We start from the raw sequence: 20190 nt of genomic DNA, 5'->3' as shown, positions 1-20190 counted from the left end.
AAGCGGATTTTGTGAGAGTCCTTGGTTGTAGTTTTGTTTAGTGTGTGGGTTTTCTCAAATGCTGGTTATACTCACAGTGAAGTTGTCATGTGGACAGACTCAGGACCTCTGGTTAGCCACGATGTTACAAGTGGTGGAATTAGCTGTTGTTTTCTCCTTCCTTGGAGCAGGGCTGCTTTGTTATGAGTTGCTGTAATGGCTTGACTTGATTGGCCTCCAGCCAGAAGGTGGCAATTTCAAGACAGCATCAGCTGCAGCAGTATAGGGGGAATACAAACTTGCTCTAAGGTCACCTGGATAAGTATTTGGGTTTCTCAGGTGATGGGCAGGGCCACAGAACTCCCACAAGATTATGTCTTTTGTCTTCAGCTACCATGGCGGGCAGAGAAAAACCATCAGGTAGGGTCAGAGTTGGGCATGTCTGAGCTCAGACTATCCTTGGGCAGGGCTTAATGTGGCAACTGTGGAGTATGGGGGTGTGGTTCAGGCCAATGGAGTTATGTTCCCCAGGGGGATTATGGCTGCCTCTGTTGCTCTGTACAGGTAGCCAGGGAAGTGGGGGTGATAGGCCCCAGCAGTGATAGGCCTCACCCCACTCCCACAGAGCCAGCAAGGCCAGTCTCACTCCCGCCATGCTCCCCTAGTAACCAACAGAGTCAAATTTATATCCAGGCCTCTGGTAAGCAGGGCTGGGATGTTGCCCTGGGATACTATCCTCTCTGCTGAGAATGCAGGCAGGGCTTTCAGGCCTCACCCCTCCCTGCGTACTGTGGCTTCTGTGCTCGTATCTGCACTTTCTGTTCATCTCCACAGATCCTGCCAGGACAATTCATACTCAGTCAAAGTTATTACAAAGTTCAGCTGGAAGTTTCCTTCTCCCTGTGGCCCTTCCCCAATTCCACTGGCAGCCGTCCCCAAGGACCCCTGTGAGATAAAGTTAGAAATGACTTTCCTGGACTTCCCAGGGGACCAGGAGTGCCTGCAGTGCTCTTCCCACTGCTTCTTCTACTTCTATATTTTGCTTGGTTCTCTAAATTCATTTCAGCTCTAGGCAAAGTTAAATCCTTTTCCTGTTATTTGGATTTTCAGGTTTCCCCAGTGAAGATGTGTGTTCAGAGGTGGACTTTCCCCCTCTCACACTTTAGGCACTCACAGTTTTTCAGCTATTTCACTGAGTTCATGGTGGCAAGCCACTTCTTTCAAAGGGTCTGTGAATTCTTTCAATTTTCCTGCTATATTCCTGCAATGGTTCTTGGAGCAAAAGTTCATGATGTGAGTCTTCACACATGTTCTTCTGAGGGAGAGTTGCAAGTTAGTCCTGCCTCCTAGCTGCCATCTCCTGCCCCAGGGTAATTATTAATAGCATCTTCTTTTATTTTCCAATGGGTCTCAATAGATCACATAGTGATCTACCTGTCATAATATTTCAATTGCCTGTGTTCTCTGTATCTCCTGCTGGATGACAAGCTCAAACACTTAGTAGGAACTTAATAACTTTGTTGAATGAGTGAAGCATTGAGTAGAACTAGAAGTCTTCTGTGAAATAAACTTAGTACAGTTAACATTTTAGAGCCTGTCATTAATCTACATTGGCCTTCTTATCTCCTTGCAGCCTGTAAGAACTGAGAAACCAGCCGCAGTTTCAGCCAGTCTGTGACTAAGTCCACATCCTTTAGATACAAGGAAGTGGTGGGGATGCTAAGGTTGGGTAGGTTGTGTTGCTATATCACCCTCTTGTGGCTGGTGTGTGAAACTCATCACAAAATCCTTTCTGTGGTATAATCTCTAAGGTGGTAGTTCTATAGACCTCAACCCAGATCTCATTTTGGTTTCAGGTTAGATTTTGTCATCACTATTTTTTAAAAGTTACCCAGGTAATTCTAATATTTAGGTAGCTTTTGTTGTTATTGACAGGTTTGGGCCATGCTTAAGTGACCAGGTGGCCACCTTTGACAGACTACTTCTTGGTATATAGAAATGTATTTAGTTTTCTCAAAGCTCACCAGGGGGCCAGCATATCTCCAGATCAGTGGTTCTCAACTTGGGGAGATTTTGCCAAGCAGGGGGCATTTGGTAGTGTTTGGCGACACTTGATCGTCACAATCAAGGACAGGGCATGTGCTATAAACCCAGTGGGCAGAGGCCAAGGATGCTGTTAAACACCCTACAGTGCACAGGACAGCCCCATGACAAAAAAATTATCCAGCCCCAAATGTCATTAGTGTGGCTGTTGAGAAACCTTGCTCTAGATTTTGTCCACAAGGGGAATTTGGAAGAGTTCAGGGAAGGGAATTACTCTGGCAGTGACAAAAATTAAACAATCCTTTCAACACAGTTCTCCATGTGGAGGGTGTTTCCTGACCTTTAGTGAAAGGGATGCCAAGCTAACTCTTGTCCACCTCTAGGAAAGGGACAACCTCACATCCTATCTGATCAAATCTGCCTCCTTCAGCATTTCATAACTATGGCATGGAGACATAAGGCCAGGAAACACATCATGCCATGCTACTGTGTTATAAATCCTTTAGGAAACACAAGACGAAAGTGCAATTTCCTTGATGGACTGGTTGTAATTTATTCATTTCCGAAAAGTAGAAACATAAACTTTGGAAGAGGAATCAATTCACAGTGGCTTCTCAGCCAGCACACACCACCCCCTGTAATAATTACATCTCCGCTGTGTGAATGGAGGAAGCGTCCTGAAGAACCTGGGACGATGCCCAGTTGTACTTCAGAACATCAGTCCCTTCAAACTGAGAATGGGTGTGTTCCTCCTGATTTCTCTAGAATTCAGACATGCTTGGTCAAAAGAAAACAGCATTAGAGGGGAAACACGGGGAAAACTTATTGTTTTAAGCCTGAGGAAAACACAAGCTCCTGCTCCCCATAGTTTCCCATTTGGGGGAAACTAGAGAGTGGTGAATGTATCACCAGAAGGGGTTGTTTTCCCACTTGTAAACATGGTCTAGGGTGAGAGGCATAATGCCAGTGATGTTTGGTGGCTGGCCCAAAAGACTCCCTCCCCAGTGAGGTCTTGAGCCCAGGGGTTCAGGATACTTGGAAGTGAAAGCCTCTTCTTCACCCTTTGTTTCTGTCCTTCCATCAGTTAGAATTCAGCTACTGGAAAAATCCAAGTGCTGGGAACTGAGCTTCTAGAACAATCTGAGTTGTAGTAAAGGAATGGGTGCTCATAAGCCTAGCGTTTACAAATCTTCATTAGTAGCTCCACAGTTTTGAGAGTAGACAGTGAATGAGGGTAAGGTTATACAAGGGTGGCATAGTGTATAATTGTGAGGCATTTTTGTCTGCCTACCACCTGAATCCCACTTCTATTATTTGTAGAATTCCTTAATTCATAAGAAGTGAACATGGAAAATGCCAGATATTCAATTACCAGCCTCCCTCGGAGATAGGACGTGGACATGTGACCTAGGATTGACCACTCAATTCCAGACTTTGAATTATAAGTTAGAGATGAAAGGATGAAGAAGCATCCTGGAGAATTCATTTTCATGGCAGATAGTGCAGCCATAACAGTAATATCAAGTTTCCAAGTCCAGCGGAGACAGTGAGGCAGTGGTAGAGTCTGTGCCTAGTGCTGGGGACAGTGGCTGTGCATGAACAGGATGGTCATCCTTGGGCTAGTTTTGTAATTTTGGCTGTGCCCCCAAAGCCTAGTCTCCTCTTTTCCTGCTCACTTTCAAAGCATGGTTTTGCAGAACCTTCTAGCAGTTATTGGAACCAATCAGTATCTTTTCAATAGGTTCCTTTTCTACATTAAAAAGCCAAAGCCAGCTTCTGTTGATTGTAACCAAGAACTCTATTAAAGAAGTTGATACCAAGAAACGAGATGCACTAAGCAACAGGCTTACAATGTGAATAGACCACATAAAGGAGGAAAGATACAAGGCAATAAGGACCTGAGTTTTGAGCTGGGAAGTTGGTGCCCCTTATTATGCAATTGTATGATAGTAGCTGTTTCTTACAGTACTTGCCAAGTTTATATAAGAACCAATAAGAACAAGAAGAGCTTAAATTGAAGACAGCTTGTCTGAAAGCAAAGAATAGGAAAAAACATAGGACTTTATCAAAAAAAAGGCTCTTTCTGCCTGCAGCTTGCAAAATAAGTTATTGAGCATTCAATGATTTGAAGTTGTTAGACCAAAATAACTTAATTTTCTACTAGAAGATAAATTTAGTGTGAGGAGAGGTATGCAGGGAGTAGAAAGTGCCAAGGAAAGACCTTAACCTGCAATACCCCCTTGAAGCCCTGGATATAAAATACGTTCAGAATCTGGTCACAGAGAGTCTTAGCTGAGGTTCCAGGTTTGTTCAAGGGAATCAACAGAGAACTGGGATTTAAACATCATTTTGAGAAGTGAAAAATCACCATGGGACAAGTTCCTCTTAGTATTCCAAGCTCCTTTGTAACAGCACCATCAAACATTTGCTACTTTTTTCTTTAAAACTGAATGCCATTTGCACAGAAGTGTACTTTTAAGACTCTTACATGGTTTCCAGTCCACTGTTCAAAACTCAGAGATCTCAAAATTGTTCTTTCTGTTTATTGACTGTTTAGCTTCTGGGTTTTGCAAATAAAATAATGATATTCTTAGCTTCTTTTATACAATAATATCAGAGTGTTTTATGTATAATAAGAAATTCACCCTTCAGCCTCTATTCAATCTTTATCCTGAGAGAGAAACTGAGGCACAGAGGCTTGATCAGGTCTGCAGGTTATCATGATCAGCTCCCAGAACAAAGTAAAGATGGCCAAAATGTAAACTTTTCCAGACTTTGTGACTGGTGGTCCACTGTGTGAGATAGGTACTCAGATGTCCTGGCTTTCAGTCTTTGGTTTTTATTATCCAGTTCCAGCCAAGAGCAAGATGCCCAAAGTCTGAACTCACATTACCATCCATTTCATCTGCCACAACACAAAGATGGAACGCTGTTATCAAGTAACGCTCTGTCCTGCGCCTGCAGCCACGGCAGAGCAAGCTAAATTCTTGGGAAGCCTCACTTCCTTGTTCATTTCACAGATGTATGTGGAAGAAACATCACCAGGCAGTTGATCCGAGAAGGGTACAGATGTGTAGCATGTCTGTCAGAGGAAACCTGGGGCCTGGGGCCAAGTTCAGTGTTCATTTTGTTTTCTCCATTTTCCTTCAGAAAGTCCCTTTGTTCGGTCTTTGGTATCAGCTCTCTGGAAGTGTCACACTAGCATAGACTGTGATGGAATTTGTTTCCTGGGGACAAAGCAGAAGTCTGTGAGTGGAGGGACTGGATACTCACTTCATAGGATGCAAATGAAAACAGCGCTGCTGAGGAAAAGGAAAGGGTCTTAGAGATCATGGCTTGTGCAGGGTCTGTCACAGACAGGGCCTTGTTGGGGCAGCACTTGGGTACCCACACTGCTTCTCCACCTGCAACAAGGGCCACAGCTCCCTTCCAAGCATAAGCCTGCCATTATGGGGAGCATGATCTGAGGACCAGCACTCAATGCCCTGTCTCCCCGTTTGCCCTCTCCCCTTCCATCCCCTTGTAAGGCAAACCATTTGTTTTGCTGTTAGGCATGGATCACAATCTGGGGAAGCCAAGAGAGTTGTAAATTATTGAGTTTTTAAAAAGTCTAGCGGGACTCAAAGGGAGAAGAGAAAAGTGGTATTGTTAGGGGAGAGGAAGGGGAGAAGAGGGTTATGCGCAAAGATCTCTCATGTCAAAGAAACAAATAAAAGAGAATGGGAATTTAAGGGGTTTTTCCATAAAGTGTTAACTATAGCATATTGGTTTTGTCCTTAAGTAAATTTCATTAAAAATCTATATATTTTTTGAAGCTTTTGAAGTCAGGTTTATATTTTTACTTCCCTCTTAGATATGACAGTGTACTGAGAATGGATCTCAAGTTGAAGATGGATTTCATCTTGAAATAGGGCACCTGCCCAGGCATTTCTGGGTGGGTGTGTGGGCGGTAAGAGCTTTGAAAAATAAGGTGGATGCAGGCATTTGTGTGACGTTTGTGCCTCTATAGTCCTGGGCTCTCTTCTGAAACAGCCCAAGTGGACCAAAGCTTTCAGCCCAGAATTTATTTCTGTTCATTCAGCAAAGGAAAGATTCCTGTCACAAGTAAACTTAGTCCCTGCTGATCTTGCGATAGGGTAGAACAGGCAAGTCTCATTTTGAGCTGCACCTCATATTCTCTTCTAGGTTTAACACCTATGCAGAGCTCCACCCCTAAATATTCTAATTAAATGGGGCTGGACAGAGTCTAGGCATGAGCATTTTTACAGTGCTTCCCTGGTGAGTCCGCTTTGTAGCTGGAGTTGAGAACTCCTGGACTCCAGCTGCTGTTCCTAAACTTGAGTGTGTATCAGAATTATCTGGTGTGTGGGTTTTTTAATATGTAGGTCCCTGGCTACTCGCCATAGACATTTTCATTTAACAGAATCCTAGATGGAAGGCCCTAGGAATCTTTATTTTTAACAAGTACACCAGCTGATTCTGATGTGGTCCTTGGACAACTCTCAGAGAAACACTGGCCAGCGGGGAGTGAGCAGTGGCCCCATGTGAGCAGGTGTTGGGGGTTTCATGGAAATGGAAAACCAAGGCCACAGAGACTCTTTTTTGCCTGCATGCTGTGGCCCACCTTCCCCGGTCCAGGACTTATCCATGTGTTTCATTTAATTTGTTTTTGTTTTAGTTTTTTAATTTTTTTTTTACTTTTAAGTTCAGGCGTACATGTGCAGGTTTGTTACACAGGTAAACTTGTGTCATGGGGATTTGTCGTACACATTATTTTGTCACCCAGGTATTAAGCCTATGGCCCAATAGCTATTTTTTCCTGATCCTCTCCCTCCTCCCATCTTAAAACAAAACAAAACAAAACAAACTTCCTCCTTTTCCCCTCCTCCATATATTCCCCCTCTACAGAGAGTAGGCAGAGAGATGCCTCACCTGGACAGACTCTGGGACAGGCTCTGTGGCAGCAACATATATGGTGGTGCAAGGGTCCTGAGCTGGGAAGGTGTCAGGTTTCTTCTGAAGAGGCTACAAGAGAAGCAAAGAAAGCAGATTAGCTGAACAGAGAGAGCTAGTTCTCATCCATCTCTCTGATGGAGAAGCACAGACTCAAGAAGCCTTGAGGCAGAGCATTCCTTTGAGTCATTTGGTTCAACCTCCTTCTCAGGTGGGAATTCTCCCTCAAATTCTCTGGAACTCAATTCCCCAGGCTTTGCTTGGACTCCCCAAGTGGTGTCTTGGAGTGCACAACCTCCCAAGGCAGCCTCATCCATTGTTAATGCTTCCCAGATGTTTTAAATGTCTTCCTCAAAAGAAACTGAAATTGGTGTGGCTCTTACAGGAGCAGCTGGAGGGGACAGAATAGCAACAGCATTTAGTCCATCTCACTCGTATCACCAGCTACATGTGGAGTTCTTGCATCCCACACTGCCATTCCTACTCTTCCTCCTTTTCACATATGTCTTCTCATTTGCCTCACAACCACTCTATGCGTTAAATACTGTTACTCACACTTCACCGAGGATGAAGCTACAGCTCAGAAAGATCAAATGTTTTCCTAATGTGTACATGCAAGAAGTGTCAAAGCCAGGAGTCCCCTACCTTAAGCTCTTTTAACTTAAGGTACATGTCCTATCACTATTCTTCTTTGGTCACCTCAACTTATAATGACCTATCCCTTACCTAAATTCCTCAGGTATTTAAAGTCTAATTTATACATTATGGCAATCTATGCTATATTTAAAACATTCTGATATATTTATGTGTTGTTTCTCCAGTCTACACATTCCTTGAGAAATAAGCTATATAGTTTTGTATTCCCCACAGAACAGTGTGGGACGCATAAAAATAAACCCTTCGGTTGATATTTGTTGATGTTACTTTGAACAAATTAAAATCCACAATACCTGGACAAAGACTTCAAAGTAAATTGAGACCACATCCTTGTAAGATGCGGATGCCATCACTTATAATAGGAAAGTCATTAATTCAACACTTTTCGGGGACACTGGTTATGGGATAATGCTGCTGTCCACTCTCCCTGGGTATAGAGCCAGACTTGAAACCACACCACTTGTGTTTTGATGCGAGAAAGCTTGGAATTTTGTTATGTGATGGAAGGGTTAAAGAATTAGGAAAGTTTATTGGAGGAAAAAGGGATGGGACATAATTTTTCTCTTCATATATTTGATGAATTGCCATACAGAAAAGGAATTTGATTTGCTTGTAAAGTGTTTCAGGTTTAAACAAAGATTAGGATTTGGGGGAAATACTTTGGTTCAATATAATGAAGATCTTTCTGATAGTAAAAGATGCTCAAATGAGGGATAAATTGCCTTGACAGGCAATGAACTCCTATAGTTTTAAGTGCTTGGGCATGGTCTAAACCAGTGCTGCTGACTTTTATTATGCATATGAATTACTTGGGGATCTTGCTAAAGGGTTGATTCTACTTCAGAAGATCTGGGGCAGGGCCTGATTCTGCATTTCTAATGAAGTCCCAGGTGATGCAAATGCTGCTCGTTCACAAACTATATTTCAGTAAAAAGGAGCCAGGCAACACTTTGGAAGTAATGTTGTAACAGATAATTCAAGCAGTGATTGGGTGGTTCAAATAGATGACTTTCAAGATCCCATATAATTCTTAAATACATTTTGAAGAAATTTTGAGTTTAAGAAAGAATTTCTTGCAGTAATGAGATAGATTAAGAGGCTATGAAAACAGTTTATTAAGAGACCTTTATCAACACATGCAACCTCTGCTGGTCTTCCTGTTTGGAAGAACTTTAGCATGACCTGACCTAGAGGCAGAAGGAAGAAGGCAAATAAACTTACATTTTTAACATTAATTCAGAAGTTTTAGAAAAGACAAAAATATGTAAAAGAAATCACCCATCGTCCTATTAAAACTATGTGTGTGCTTAAATATTGGCTTCAGGATCTTTATCCAGGCATAGGGGATTATTTTAAACATAATTATAATAAGTTAGTATGTTTTTGTATCTTGTCATCTTCTGTTAGGATCACTGATTTGTGCATCTTTAGGGAACATCATTTACAAGCAACTCCAGGAGCATTATTTTCTCATAACTTTTGTGAATGGTGGCCCTTGGAATTAATTCTGCAAGATAGTAGCTCTGATAAGTCCTAGAAGAGTTCCTAGCACACAGTAAATATTTGTTAAGTGATTTTCATGTTATTATATTCTTTATAAGATTATTTTATAACCATTCCAAAAAGACTAAAGGCATTGTTAGTTTTTATTTTTTTTTATTATTTTTTAATTTTTTTTAGGTTTAATGTAAGAAAGAAAATACTCTATATACATATAACATATGCCAAAATGGTGCCTAAATTATAGATATTGTGAAATCTTAGGCAGTTTTAGGTTGGGTTTTATTGCCCTTTATTATTATTATTATTATTATTATTATTATTATTATACTTTAAGTTCTAGGGTACATGTGCATAACGTGCAGGTTTGTTACATATGTATACTTGTGCCATGTTGGTGTGCTGCACCCATTAACTCGTCAGCACCCATCAACTTGTCATTTACATCAGGTATAACTCCCAATGCAATCCCTTGTCTGCATTCTTACAGTCTTTATAATGACATAATAAAGACATTGCAAATATGAACAAAGAAAATTGTGAGAATGTGGGTAAGTCTAATTATATATTTTGTATATAAAACAATAATAATTATGTCTTGTATGTTTAAAATATATATGAAATTCAGATAATGACAAAACAGCCACATAAATCAAGAGGTGAAATTATTGTGGACTTAACGTATTATGCAGGAGAGAAGTAAACATTAGACTTTAGTAAGTCAAAGACATATTTTACAATTTCTAGGGTAGCCACTAAAAAGACAGAAAAAACTTATTCACTAATATGTAGAGGAGAAAATTGAATAATAAAAATATAACTTAAAAAAATTTCCAGCAAACAAACCCCAGTCTCAGATAGCTTTACTAGCAATTCCTACCAAATATTTAAGGGGAGAAATAAGACCAATTCTACCCCCAAATCCCAGAGAATGATAGAAAGGAAATGCACCCTGTAGTGGGTTGAACTGTGGCCCCAAAAGATATGTCCACCCAGAATCTCGAAATGTGACTATTTGAATAAAGGTCTTCACAGATGTCGAGATAAGGATTTCAAAATGAGGTCATCCTGGATTAGAATAGATCCTAAGTCTGACGATGAGTGTCCTTACAAGCGATGGAAAAAAAGAAGACACAGACAGGGAGGTTATGTGAAGATGAAGGCAAAAATTGCAGATAAACAACTATAAGCCAACAAATGCCACGGATAGCCTGGAGCCACCAGATGCTGGAAAAGGCAGAGGATTTTCTCCTAAAGCCTCCAGAGGGAGTGTGGCCCTGAGGATGTGGCTCCTTATTTTGGACTTCTGATCTCCAGAACTGTTAGAGAATAAATTTCTGTTGTTTTAAGCCACCAAGTTTCTAGTAATTTGTTACGGCAGCCCTAGGAAACTAACACATACCCCAACTCATTATGTGAATTAGCACAAATCTTTATATCAAAACCCCACTCGTTAGGCATGACTCCCCAGGTCCCTTCCAGTCTTAAAGTCTGAATTTTTAACAGGAGAGTGACCCACTTTACCATGATGTGGGTATTAGGGAGAGTAGCTCTTTGTCATTTTGGGATCCATCTGAGGCTTGTGATTAAAGAAGAGCCCAGGAAGAACTCTGTTACTTATTTTTTAAGGATATTTTAAATATTTCTACCTCAACTTGTATCCCAGTTAGATATATTCACAAGAATGCTATATACCAGCCACTGCAGTGCCTTCTTTAAAAACAAAAGGCATTACACAAGAGAATTACAGGCCAATTTCACTCAGAAACATAAGTGGAAAACAAAACTCTTCACAAAATACTAGCAAATAAAATCCAGTAATGCTTGAAAAGGACTAGACTAAATTGGTATGCAACAAAATTAAGACCTTCTCTTTACCAATAGGTATCTCTGAGAAATTTCAAAGGCAAGCCACAGATAGGTGAAGGTATTTGCTGACATATCTGCCAAAGGGAGCATATCCAAAATACATGAAAGGCATATGCTAGTCCATAGAAGAAAGACTAAACTTCAAAGGAAAACGGGCAAGAGATTAAATGTGCACTTTAAGAAAAAAGTTTAATATGGCCAATAAACATATGAAAAGTTGCTCAACTTCCTTAATAATTAGAGAGATGTGGAATAAAAGTATAATAAGACACATCTAACAGTAGGACTAAAATTAGACTGTTAATGCCAAGTTTTCATTAGAATGCAGAGCAATTGAGGCCGAGAGCAGTGGCTCAGGCCTGTAATCCCAGCACTTTGGGATGCCGAGGCAGTCAGATCGCCTGAGATCAGGAGTTCCAGACCACCCTGGCCAACATGGTGAAACCCTGTCTCTACTAAAAATACAAAAATGAGCCGGGTGTGGTGGCACGCACCTGTAATCCCAGCGACTTGGGAGGCTGAGACAGCAGAATGGCTTGAACCCAGGAGGCAGAGGTTGCAGTGAGCTAAGATCCTGCCACTGCACTCCAGCCTAGGCAACAGAGTGAAACTCTGTTTCAAAAATAAATAAATAAATAAATAAATAAATAAATAAATAAAGCATAGCAATTGAGACTCTCATATGTAACTGATAGAAAAGTAAATGGATACACCCACTTTGAAAAACAGCTCGGCCTTATCTAGTCAATTTGGAGATATGCATACTCTATGATTCAGCAATTCGACTTTTAGGTATATCTAGGTATATATTCAACAAAAATATTTGCACATATCCACTTAACGGCTTGCATATGAATATTCACAGCTGCAACTTTCATAATAGCTTCAACCTGGAAATAACCCACATGTCCATCAACAGTCAACTGGATAAATAAACTCTAGTATACTCATACATTTATATTCTATGAAGCAATGAAAAAGCATGCATTATATCTAAATTCAAAGACGTGTGGATCTCATAAAGATAATATTGAGCAAAATAAATCAGACATGAGAGAAAAAAGAATAAAGAATTCAATTTTTATAAAGGTCAAAGATAAAAAAGGAAAAAGCTAAACTATATTTCTAGAAGTCAGGATAGTGGTTATCTTTGGGGAGGAGAGAGGAAGTAATGATTGGGAAGTGGCACAGGAGGCCTTCAGGAAGTATGGGCAATGTTCTAGTCTTTGATCTGAGCGGTAGTTTTATGGTATTAGAAGACTCAATACTGAGGCCAGGCACAGTGGCTGACATCGGTAATCCCAGCACCTTGGGAGGCTAAAGTGGGCGGATCACTTGAGGTCAGGAGTTTGAGACCAGCCTGGCCAACATGGGGAAACCCCATCTCTACTAAAGATATAAAAATGAGCTGGGTGCGGTGGCAGGTGCCTGTAATCTCAGCTGCTCAGGAGGCTGAGGCAGGAGAATCACTTGAACCCAGGAGGCAGAGGTTGCAGTGAGCCCAAATCACACCACCGCACTCCAGCCTGGCTGATAAAGCAAGACTCTGTAAAACAAACAAACACACAAAACAAAACAAAACAAAAAAAAAAGCAATACTGAAAAATGTAATTTCTCCTCATATAGATCTGTAGACTCAATACAATTCTAATAAATTTTTTTCTTTTTATGGTACTTAATAAGTTGATTCTAAAATACATATGAAAGTACAAAGGAACAAGAATAGCCAAAAATTTTTGCAGAAAAACAAATTAGGAAGACTTGCTTTATCAAATATTGAGACACGCACTTAAGGGTAATTCGGTGAGCTGACATTAATGTGTTTTGTACTTTTTTGGTCAGAGTTGATCCTGACTGAGGAGTGCATATGCGTGAGTGTGTGTGTGAGTGTGTGTGTGTGTAAAATGGAGGAGAGGACTCAAAGTGTGATTAGAAGCAGTTGGAGGTAGCAGAGGAGGTGCAAGTTAGTCTCCTCAAGTGTTTGCAAAGTAAGACATGCCTGCCCAGCGCTCTCCTAGGTGCTATAGTGGCAGAGGAGAGAACAGACTCCAGTCCTCAAAGACTTTCAGTCTTGCAGGTCAGCTCAGACTCAAATGTAGAACTGGAGGACAGTCCTGAACTGATGAATGCCACTGAATTTTAAATTTTATTTAATTCAAATTAATTTAAATTTAGAAACCTACATGTGGCTAGTGACTACCATATGTCATACTTCACAGTAAAAAAGAGGGATGCTAGCAACATAGGATAGAGTAGTGAGGGAAGACACTATGGTAAAGATGAACCTGGTTACCTAAATATGCAGATGAGAGCATGGGGGGAAAGGGTTACTCTTGGGATTCTCATCTATGTAAATGGAGTTTAGTTAAGGGAAGGATGGAGCTGGGTTGTGTAATAAACCCTCCAGGCCACTAGGGGACAGCAGAAATAAGAACTTCGTTCAGGAGTCCATCTCCTGGTTCTCAGAAGTGCATTTGCTATCTTTTGATGCAATTTTCTAAGGTACTAATCAAAACCGTGTGTACCTTCACATCCTTTACTCAAGAATTTGCCTCTTCCTACACCCCAAATGGCCAGATTCTGGCTTATACAGTACCAAGAATTGCCTTCATGTTGAAAAACAACAGTGTCTCTACATCTAACCATGATTCTTTTAGTGTCGCTATCCCTTCCTTCTACCATATCTGCTTCTCAACTTCACCATGTATCCAGTTTTTCCATCCTTCACTTCTTAGTCCGATGATCACTCTATCAACAATGCTTTCTTCCATCTCCAGTCTATATATCATCTTTCATCTCTTTAACCACACTCTAGCTAGAATTTTGAAGATCCTACCTTCCTTGTCACTTTTGCACTTTGTAAATGCCTAAACTTGGATCAGTACAACATGTCACACAATAGCTTTTCCAAACCTTCTCCTCTCTCCTCAAGCCTGCACTGTTTTCCCTAGAAAAGGAAATAATTGAATAACATGGAACCCTAGGCTCCTAGAATGCCAGAGCTGGAAAGATACATACATAAAGTATTTATTTCCAGCTTCTTCATTTTTTTGCTATGAAGAAACATGACCAGAAAATTATCCAGTGTTACCCATTATTAGTGACCTTTACGAGAACTCTTGTTCTTGACTCCTGTTCCCTACTTTCCTCTGCTCTGAATGGAAAACTGTGAATGTCCAACAAGCAAGGTAGACTGGCCAGGAATCCTATAGGAAAGAGGACAGGTTCATCTCAAACAAAATATAGAACTTACACCTGGTTTCTGGACTTGGGCATAGATCGTAAGGCTTTTTTTTTCCATTGTTGTCTGGTAATGGTCCGTTTTACCTGGTGAAAAGAAACCATAATGGTTATCTCCCTCTGGTCCCCAGCAGGAGCTCCTTACTCAGACCTGTCTGGTCTTTACTGTCCTTTGCATACCCACTTTCACCAAGGGTACAATAGAAACAAAGCCCTGAGTCCCAACCTGCCTGCACATTTGTTGTATTGTCTTAGGTTAGTTACTTGATCACTCTCGGCCTATCTGTGAAATGGGATTTGAAATACCTGCCTTGTGGGGCTGTTGTGATAATTAAATGAGATACCACTTGTAAAGTGTTTAGAACATTGCTTGATGCATAACAAATGCCCAATATGCATTAGGTGTTTTTCTCATTGGTGTCCCATTCAATTACTTTAATCTCTGTTGTTCAATGTGCATATCTGGTCTCCTAATAGGATTCTAAGTTCTTTGAGGGCAGGGCTAGTTGTTTATACCTGTTTTATATTTTCCAGCTGGTAGTATATTGCTTCACTCGCAGCTTTCTCACCTCCCTATTTCTGGGGGAATTGATGTGTGGGAGGTAAGGGTGGGGGGACATGTAAGAGGGATGTTCCAACTGGGACTGTTTAGAAAATAAAGCAACAATGTCATTCTGTTGCCCAGCCTCTGGAAATTTTGCTCAGGGCCTAGGGTCTCTGGAAATTAATAAGTTGCAGAACATTTTAATTGTTAGCCAATTTTAAAAAGCTTTCTTTTTAAATTATAGGAGTAATTTAATCTCATCATAAAATAAAAATTGCGAAGAAATATATAAAAAGTATAAATCCCCTTCCCCCATTAACCAACCCAATTTCATTCCCAAAAGAAACCATATTTCTCAACACTTGTGAAAAGAAGTGGGGAAAAAAGAGAAGAAACCATTTTTAAACGTTTGATGTATATCCCTGTAGATCAGCTCTGTGCAACAGAACTTTCTGAGATGATGGAAATGTTCCATATCTGCAATGTCTAATACAGCTTACAGACACGGGGCTATGGAGCACCTGAACTGTGACTAATGCCACTGAATTTTAAATTTTATTTAATTCAAATTAATTTAAATTTAAAAAGCCACATGTGGCGAGTGACTACCATATTAGACAATGCAGTTCTGGATATTTGCTATACTTATATAGGCTTTTTTTTTTTTTTTCACACAACTGGTGTCATTCTGCACACACTTCTCTGTAACTTGATCTTTGCACTTATTCTGCACACACTTCTCTGTAACTTGATCTTTGCACTTAAAATGTCTTGACGCTAGGCCAGGTGCAGTGGCTCACGCCTGTAATCCCAGCACTTTGAGAGGCCGAGGTGGGCGGATCATGAGGTCAGGAGATCGAGACCATCCTGGCTAACATGGTGAAGCCCCGTCTTTACTAAAAACATAAAAAATTAGCCAGGTGTGGTGGCGGGTGCCGTAGTCCCAGCTACTCGGGAGGCTGAGGCAGGAGAATGGCATGAGCCCAGGAGGTGGAGCTTGCAGTGAGCCAAGATCGCGCCACTGCACTCCAGCCTGGGCAACAGTGAGACTCCGTCTCAAAAAACAAAAACACAAAACAAACAAACAAAAATGTCTTGACACTTTTCATGCTGGCACAGTAGACCTATTTCATTCTTTCTAAAGTTGCACAGTATCCTTTGTATACATCATGAGGCAGTAAGGATGGTGAGAAAGTGGCAAACTGAAGCATGGAGGTTTATTATGGGCAAAGTCCAAGCAGAAGCAATGGAGGCTAGACCCAGAGGAAATCACAGCCTTTAGGATAGACTTATTTTAACACCAGTTAATTTATTCTCTTAAAAAACTAGGCTGGGCACAGTGGCTCATGCCTGTAATCCCAGCACTATGGGAGGCTGAGGTGGGCAGATCATGAGGTCAGGAGTTCAAGACCAGCCTGGCCAACACGGGGAAACCCTGTCTCTACTAAAAATACAAAAATTAGCCAGGCGTGTGGCACGCACCTATAATTCCAGCTACTCAGGAGGCTGACACAGAAGAACTGCTTGAGCCCAGGAGACGGAGACTGCAGTGAGCCGAGATCATGCCATTGCACTCCAGCCTGAGTGACAGAGCAAGAATCTGTCTCAAAAAAAAAAAAAAAAAAAAAAAAAAAAAAAAAAAAAAAAAAAGGCACGTCTCTGAGGAAATAGCATTTTTAGGAGAAGCACATTTTTCTTTGGAAGGGAAAGGCCCAGTGTGTATGTGGTGAGCATGGTGGAATGTGCTGCGTGAGGGTGTGGGGAGTCTTGGGGAGGAAATGTGGGGCAGCCACTGATGAAGTTCCAGGAATTCAAGGAAAGTCAACATGGGATTTTTTTTTGCATGGGTATGAGTATGGTGTGCCTAGTGGTTTCAACTTCACTTTTTGGTCAGAGTTGATTCTGACTGAGGAGTGTGTGTGTGTGTAAAATGGAAGGGAGGACTCAAGAAGCAGTTGGAGGTAGCAGAGGAGGTGCAAGTTAGTCCTTTCAAGTGTTTGCAAAGTAAGACATGCCTGCCCAGCACTCTCCTAGGTGCTGTAGTGGCTACAAATAGAGTAGAGAACAGACTACAGTCCTCAAAGACTTTCAGTATTGCAGGTCAGCTCAGACTCAAATGTAGAACTGGGAGGACAGTCCTAAATGGTCAGACAGATGGAAGAGGTGAGGTTGATTGTTGCTGCTTAAAAGGATCATTGGACCAAGATAATTTAGTCTCAGATATTTTCCCCAGTGCAAGAACAGGTTTTTAGGAGTAAGCTCAACTCAACTACAAGTCACCAAGGTCTTAGGCTCTAATGAATAAGTCTTGGCCTTAAAATTAGAACATTTATATTGTAGCCATCATAAGCTGCGTGGCATTGGACAAATCACATCATCTCAGTGGGTCTTTTCTTTTACCATAACTGTAACATGAGGGTGTAGAGTATCTAATATCCTTTTCAGTTCTTACCTGAAGCATAAAGTCTTATGTTACCATGATTTAAAATATTTTAAATCTGTTCTAGGTATTGTTTCCAGATGCTTCTAGTGCAGCCTCTCCTGGCCATAGCACTTAAACATTGCCATTTTAACTCATCTACACTAAGAGATTTGTCTATCTATCTATCTATCTATCTATCTATCTATCTATCTATCACCCATCAATGGGAACCACTGTGTTCAGTGTTTTCCATGTATTGATACCAATCTTCACCACAATACCATGAAATACTTAATATTACCCCCATTTTGCAGATGAGAAGTTAAGTCATTTGATCACACAGCTTGTCAGTAGCAAAATCTACATCTGAATGTAAGTTTATTTAATGCCTATACCCACATTCTTAATCAATGTATTCTCCTGGACATGAAATTGCCAAAGAGTCCATTGAAAAGCCTTCAGCATCAGGCTGCATTCTGATGATTATATCATTAGAAGCTGCCAATAAAATTTCTTTAGCAAGGTTTTGTGAAAGGTACAGCAACTAAATATAAATTTTACCACAAGTTGGAGGCAGAGTTTTGTGTGTTGCTAACTTACGAGGGACAAATGGTGAATGGGGATGAGGTGAGGATGGGTATGTGTGTTGGGAAAGGTAGTGGGGAGTTGTGGGATGGGGAGAACTATTCCCTTAGAGCATAACCATGTGATAAGCCAAGTGTAGTTGAGGAAAGAGTATGGCGTAGGATCCCAGCAATTTTGCTAGGTAGGTAATGTGGATAAGTTCAGTTCAGTTTTCTCATCCTGAACATCCAAAAATCTCACTATTTCCTTATAGTACGAGCTAAATGTAATTGCCCTACCCCCAGCCCGATAGGCTGTCAACCTAATTTCTATCTGAATCACGCATCCCTCTTGCCTGGCTAACTCTTAGATGGAGGAAATGAGACACAAGTAGGTCGCTGTGCTATGATCTAGATTTTTTGTATAAGCAAAACCAACATCAGAGTGCTGAGATAAGGGCTTTTCTAAGAAGGTTGCATGTAGATGACATTGATCTACTTGAGAATGAAATCAGTCATCAGCTCAGTGTTCTGAGGACCAAGTTCTATTTTACCATCGGAAGGCAGCCAGGGCATCTGTCCTGGTCTTGGGTCAGGACATTTTGACTCCAGTATTAGTTGGTAGTAGTCAAGGTGGCTGAGGGGAGCACAGTGCCCCAAGATATTGAATCATAGGGACATTTGGAAGAGGGGACAGGGGATGGTACCTCTAGACACTTAAACTTCAGGGGAATAATTGTGCCTTATTGGTTTCATTCTAACCTTGGTGACTTTTTGGATGAGATCCAAGAATTTTCTGAATTCTGTTCCCAGTGAATACTCTTAAACCTCTTGTACATTTCTTCAGCATCCTGTATTTCTTTTTTTTTTTTTTTTTTTTTTTTTTGAGGCGGAGTCTTGCTCTGTCTCCCAGGCTGGAGTGCAGTGGCACTATCTCGGCTCACTGCAAGCTCCGCCTCCTGGGTTCACGCCATTCTCCTGCCTCAGCCTCCCGAGTAGCTGGGACTACAGGCGCCTGCCACCACGCCCGGCTAATTTTTTTGTATTTTTAGTAGAGATGGGGTTTCACCGTGTTAGCCAGGATGGTCTCGATCTCCTGACCTCGTGATCCACCCATCTCGGCCTCCCAAAGTGCTGGGATTACAGGCTTGAGCCACCGCGCCCGGCCAGCATCCTGTATTTACCTTGACAGCAGTGCTAGTCACACTAAACTGAAATTATAAGAATAATGTCTCTGACATTAGAAACCTGTGGCTCTTCTATTTCTCTCCATAGCCTAGTAGAGGGGATCAAGACATGTTGAATTAGACTGAAATAAGCAAGGTCCCAGGATAGGTTTATCTACTATTTTTGCAAAGGTGGCCCCATGCAGAAAACCAAAGTGGTGAGAGCAAGTCCGAGCCTATGGGGAGAGGTCCCCTGCTTACCACAGAGAGTGTGATAAGAATCTCTTTATTGCCAGACACCTACCTCTTTTTCTCAACTGTAGTATTACCACCATGATGAGAATCATGATGGCACCCCCTAACAGCCCAGCATACATTGCCCATGGCTTTGTTTCTGGAAAAAAAAAAAGAAGTCAAAGAGCAATCTCAAAAGTATTCTGAGCTTAAAAACATCCTACATGAAAGTGGGATAACAGAGCCTCATGTTCTATTTCTGCATTCTCTCCCAAGGGAGATGTTTGTTTTCATGGTTTTAGAGATCAGCTTTAGACCACTGAAAATTTTTGTGTCTGTTTTCTTATTCTAATTTCTTTCACTATACTTTCACATTCTTAATTTCATAAAGATTTTTCTATCCAAATGCTTTATTTTTAACTCAACTACCACATATCTAAAATTAAATTATCTTCATCTCTCCTAAGTCAATCTCTCTGCCCAGTTTCTCCATCTTAAGATTGCTAATGTGTCCTGTATCCATTTTGGGTAAAGAGAACATAATGGTTCCATGTGCCGTCCCTGTGAATTCACACTATTCTCATGAGACACTGGGAGGAAGAAAGATTTACTTATCTATTTTAAAAATAAACATAATAGTGCTATTGCTGTCCTTTCATGAAAATAACTGTGTTGAACCCAGCAGACCTGAACTGAATGGAAAGTATTTAGTCTTTCCTCTAAATCATCTTCATGTTTAAAATTAGCCTGAGAACTAATCATCAAGGCTCAAAATCAGAAAGAAAACTTGTATTGCTTTCTCTCCTTTACCCACTTTATCAAATTCTTTTGAACTAGGAGCAACACTTTGAAAAACAGTGAATGAGAACTGTTGCCCCCAGTAAACAAGACATGTAGCTCAATAAGAAAATAATGAACAATTATTGAACATTTGCAACGGGCCACATATTTTTAGTGCATCACGTATACTGACATATTTAATCCTCACAATAATCTTACAAGGTAGGTACACTCATTACT

The 20190-nt window shown here is 40.9% G+C and overlaps 1 protein-coding gene across 1 annotated transcript in view; it reads right to left on the bottom strand.

The window, feature by feature from the left end:
• Positions 1-870: 870 nt before the first annotated feature.
• Positions 871-20190, bottom strand: part of SLAMF1 (signaling lymphocytic activation molecule family member 1) — a 41314-nt gene continuing 21994 nt past the window's right edge. Inside the window, exons 4-7 of the mRNA XM_007976481.3 lie at positions 19241-19330; positions 14255-14328; positions 6955-7047; positions 871-5249 (exon numbers count right to left, since the gene is read on the bottom strand). Coding sequence (XP_007974672.1) covers positions 5199-5249; positions 6955-7047; positions 14255-14328; positions 19241-19330 — 308 coding nt within the window. The 3' untranslated portion in view covers positions 871-5198. The remainder of the gene's footprint in view (positions 5250-6954; positions 7048-14254; positions 14329-19240; positions 19331-20190) is intronic.

This window comes from Chlorocebus sabaeus, chromosome 20 (genome assembly GCF_047675955.1).
Source record: "Chlorocebus sabaeus isolate Y175 chromosome 20, mChlSab1.0.hap1, whole genome shotgun sequence".
NCBI lineage: Eukaryota > Metazoa > Chordata > Mammalia > Primates > Cercopithecidae > Chlorocebus > Chlorocebus sabaeus.
Note: the sequence above shows the minus strand (reverse complement) of the source record. Positions and strands in the feature narration are given on the sequence as shown.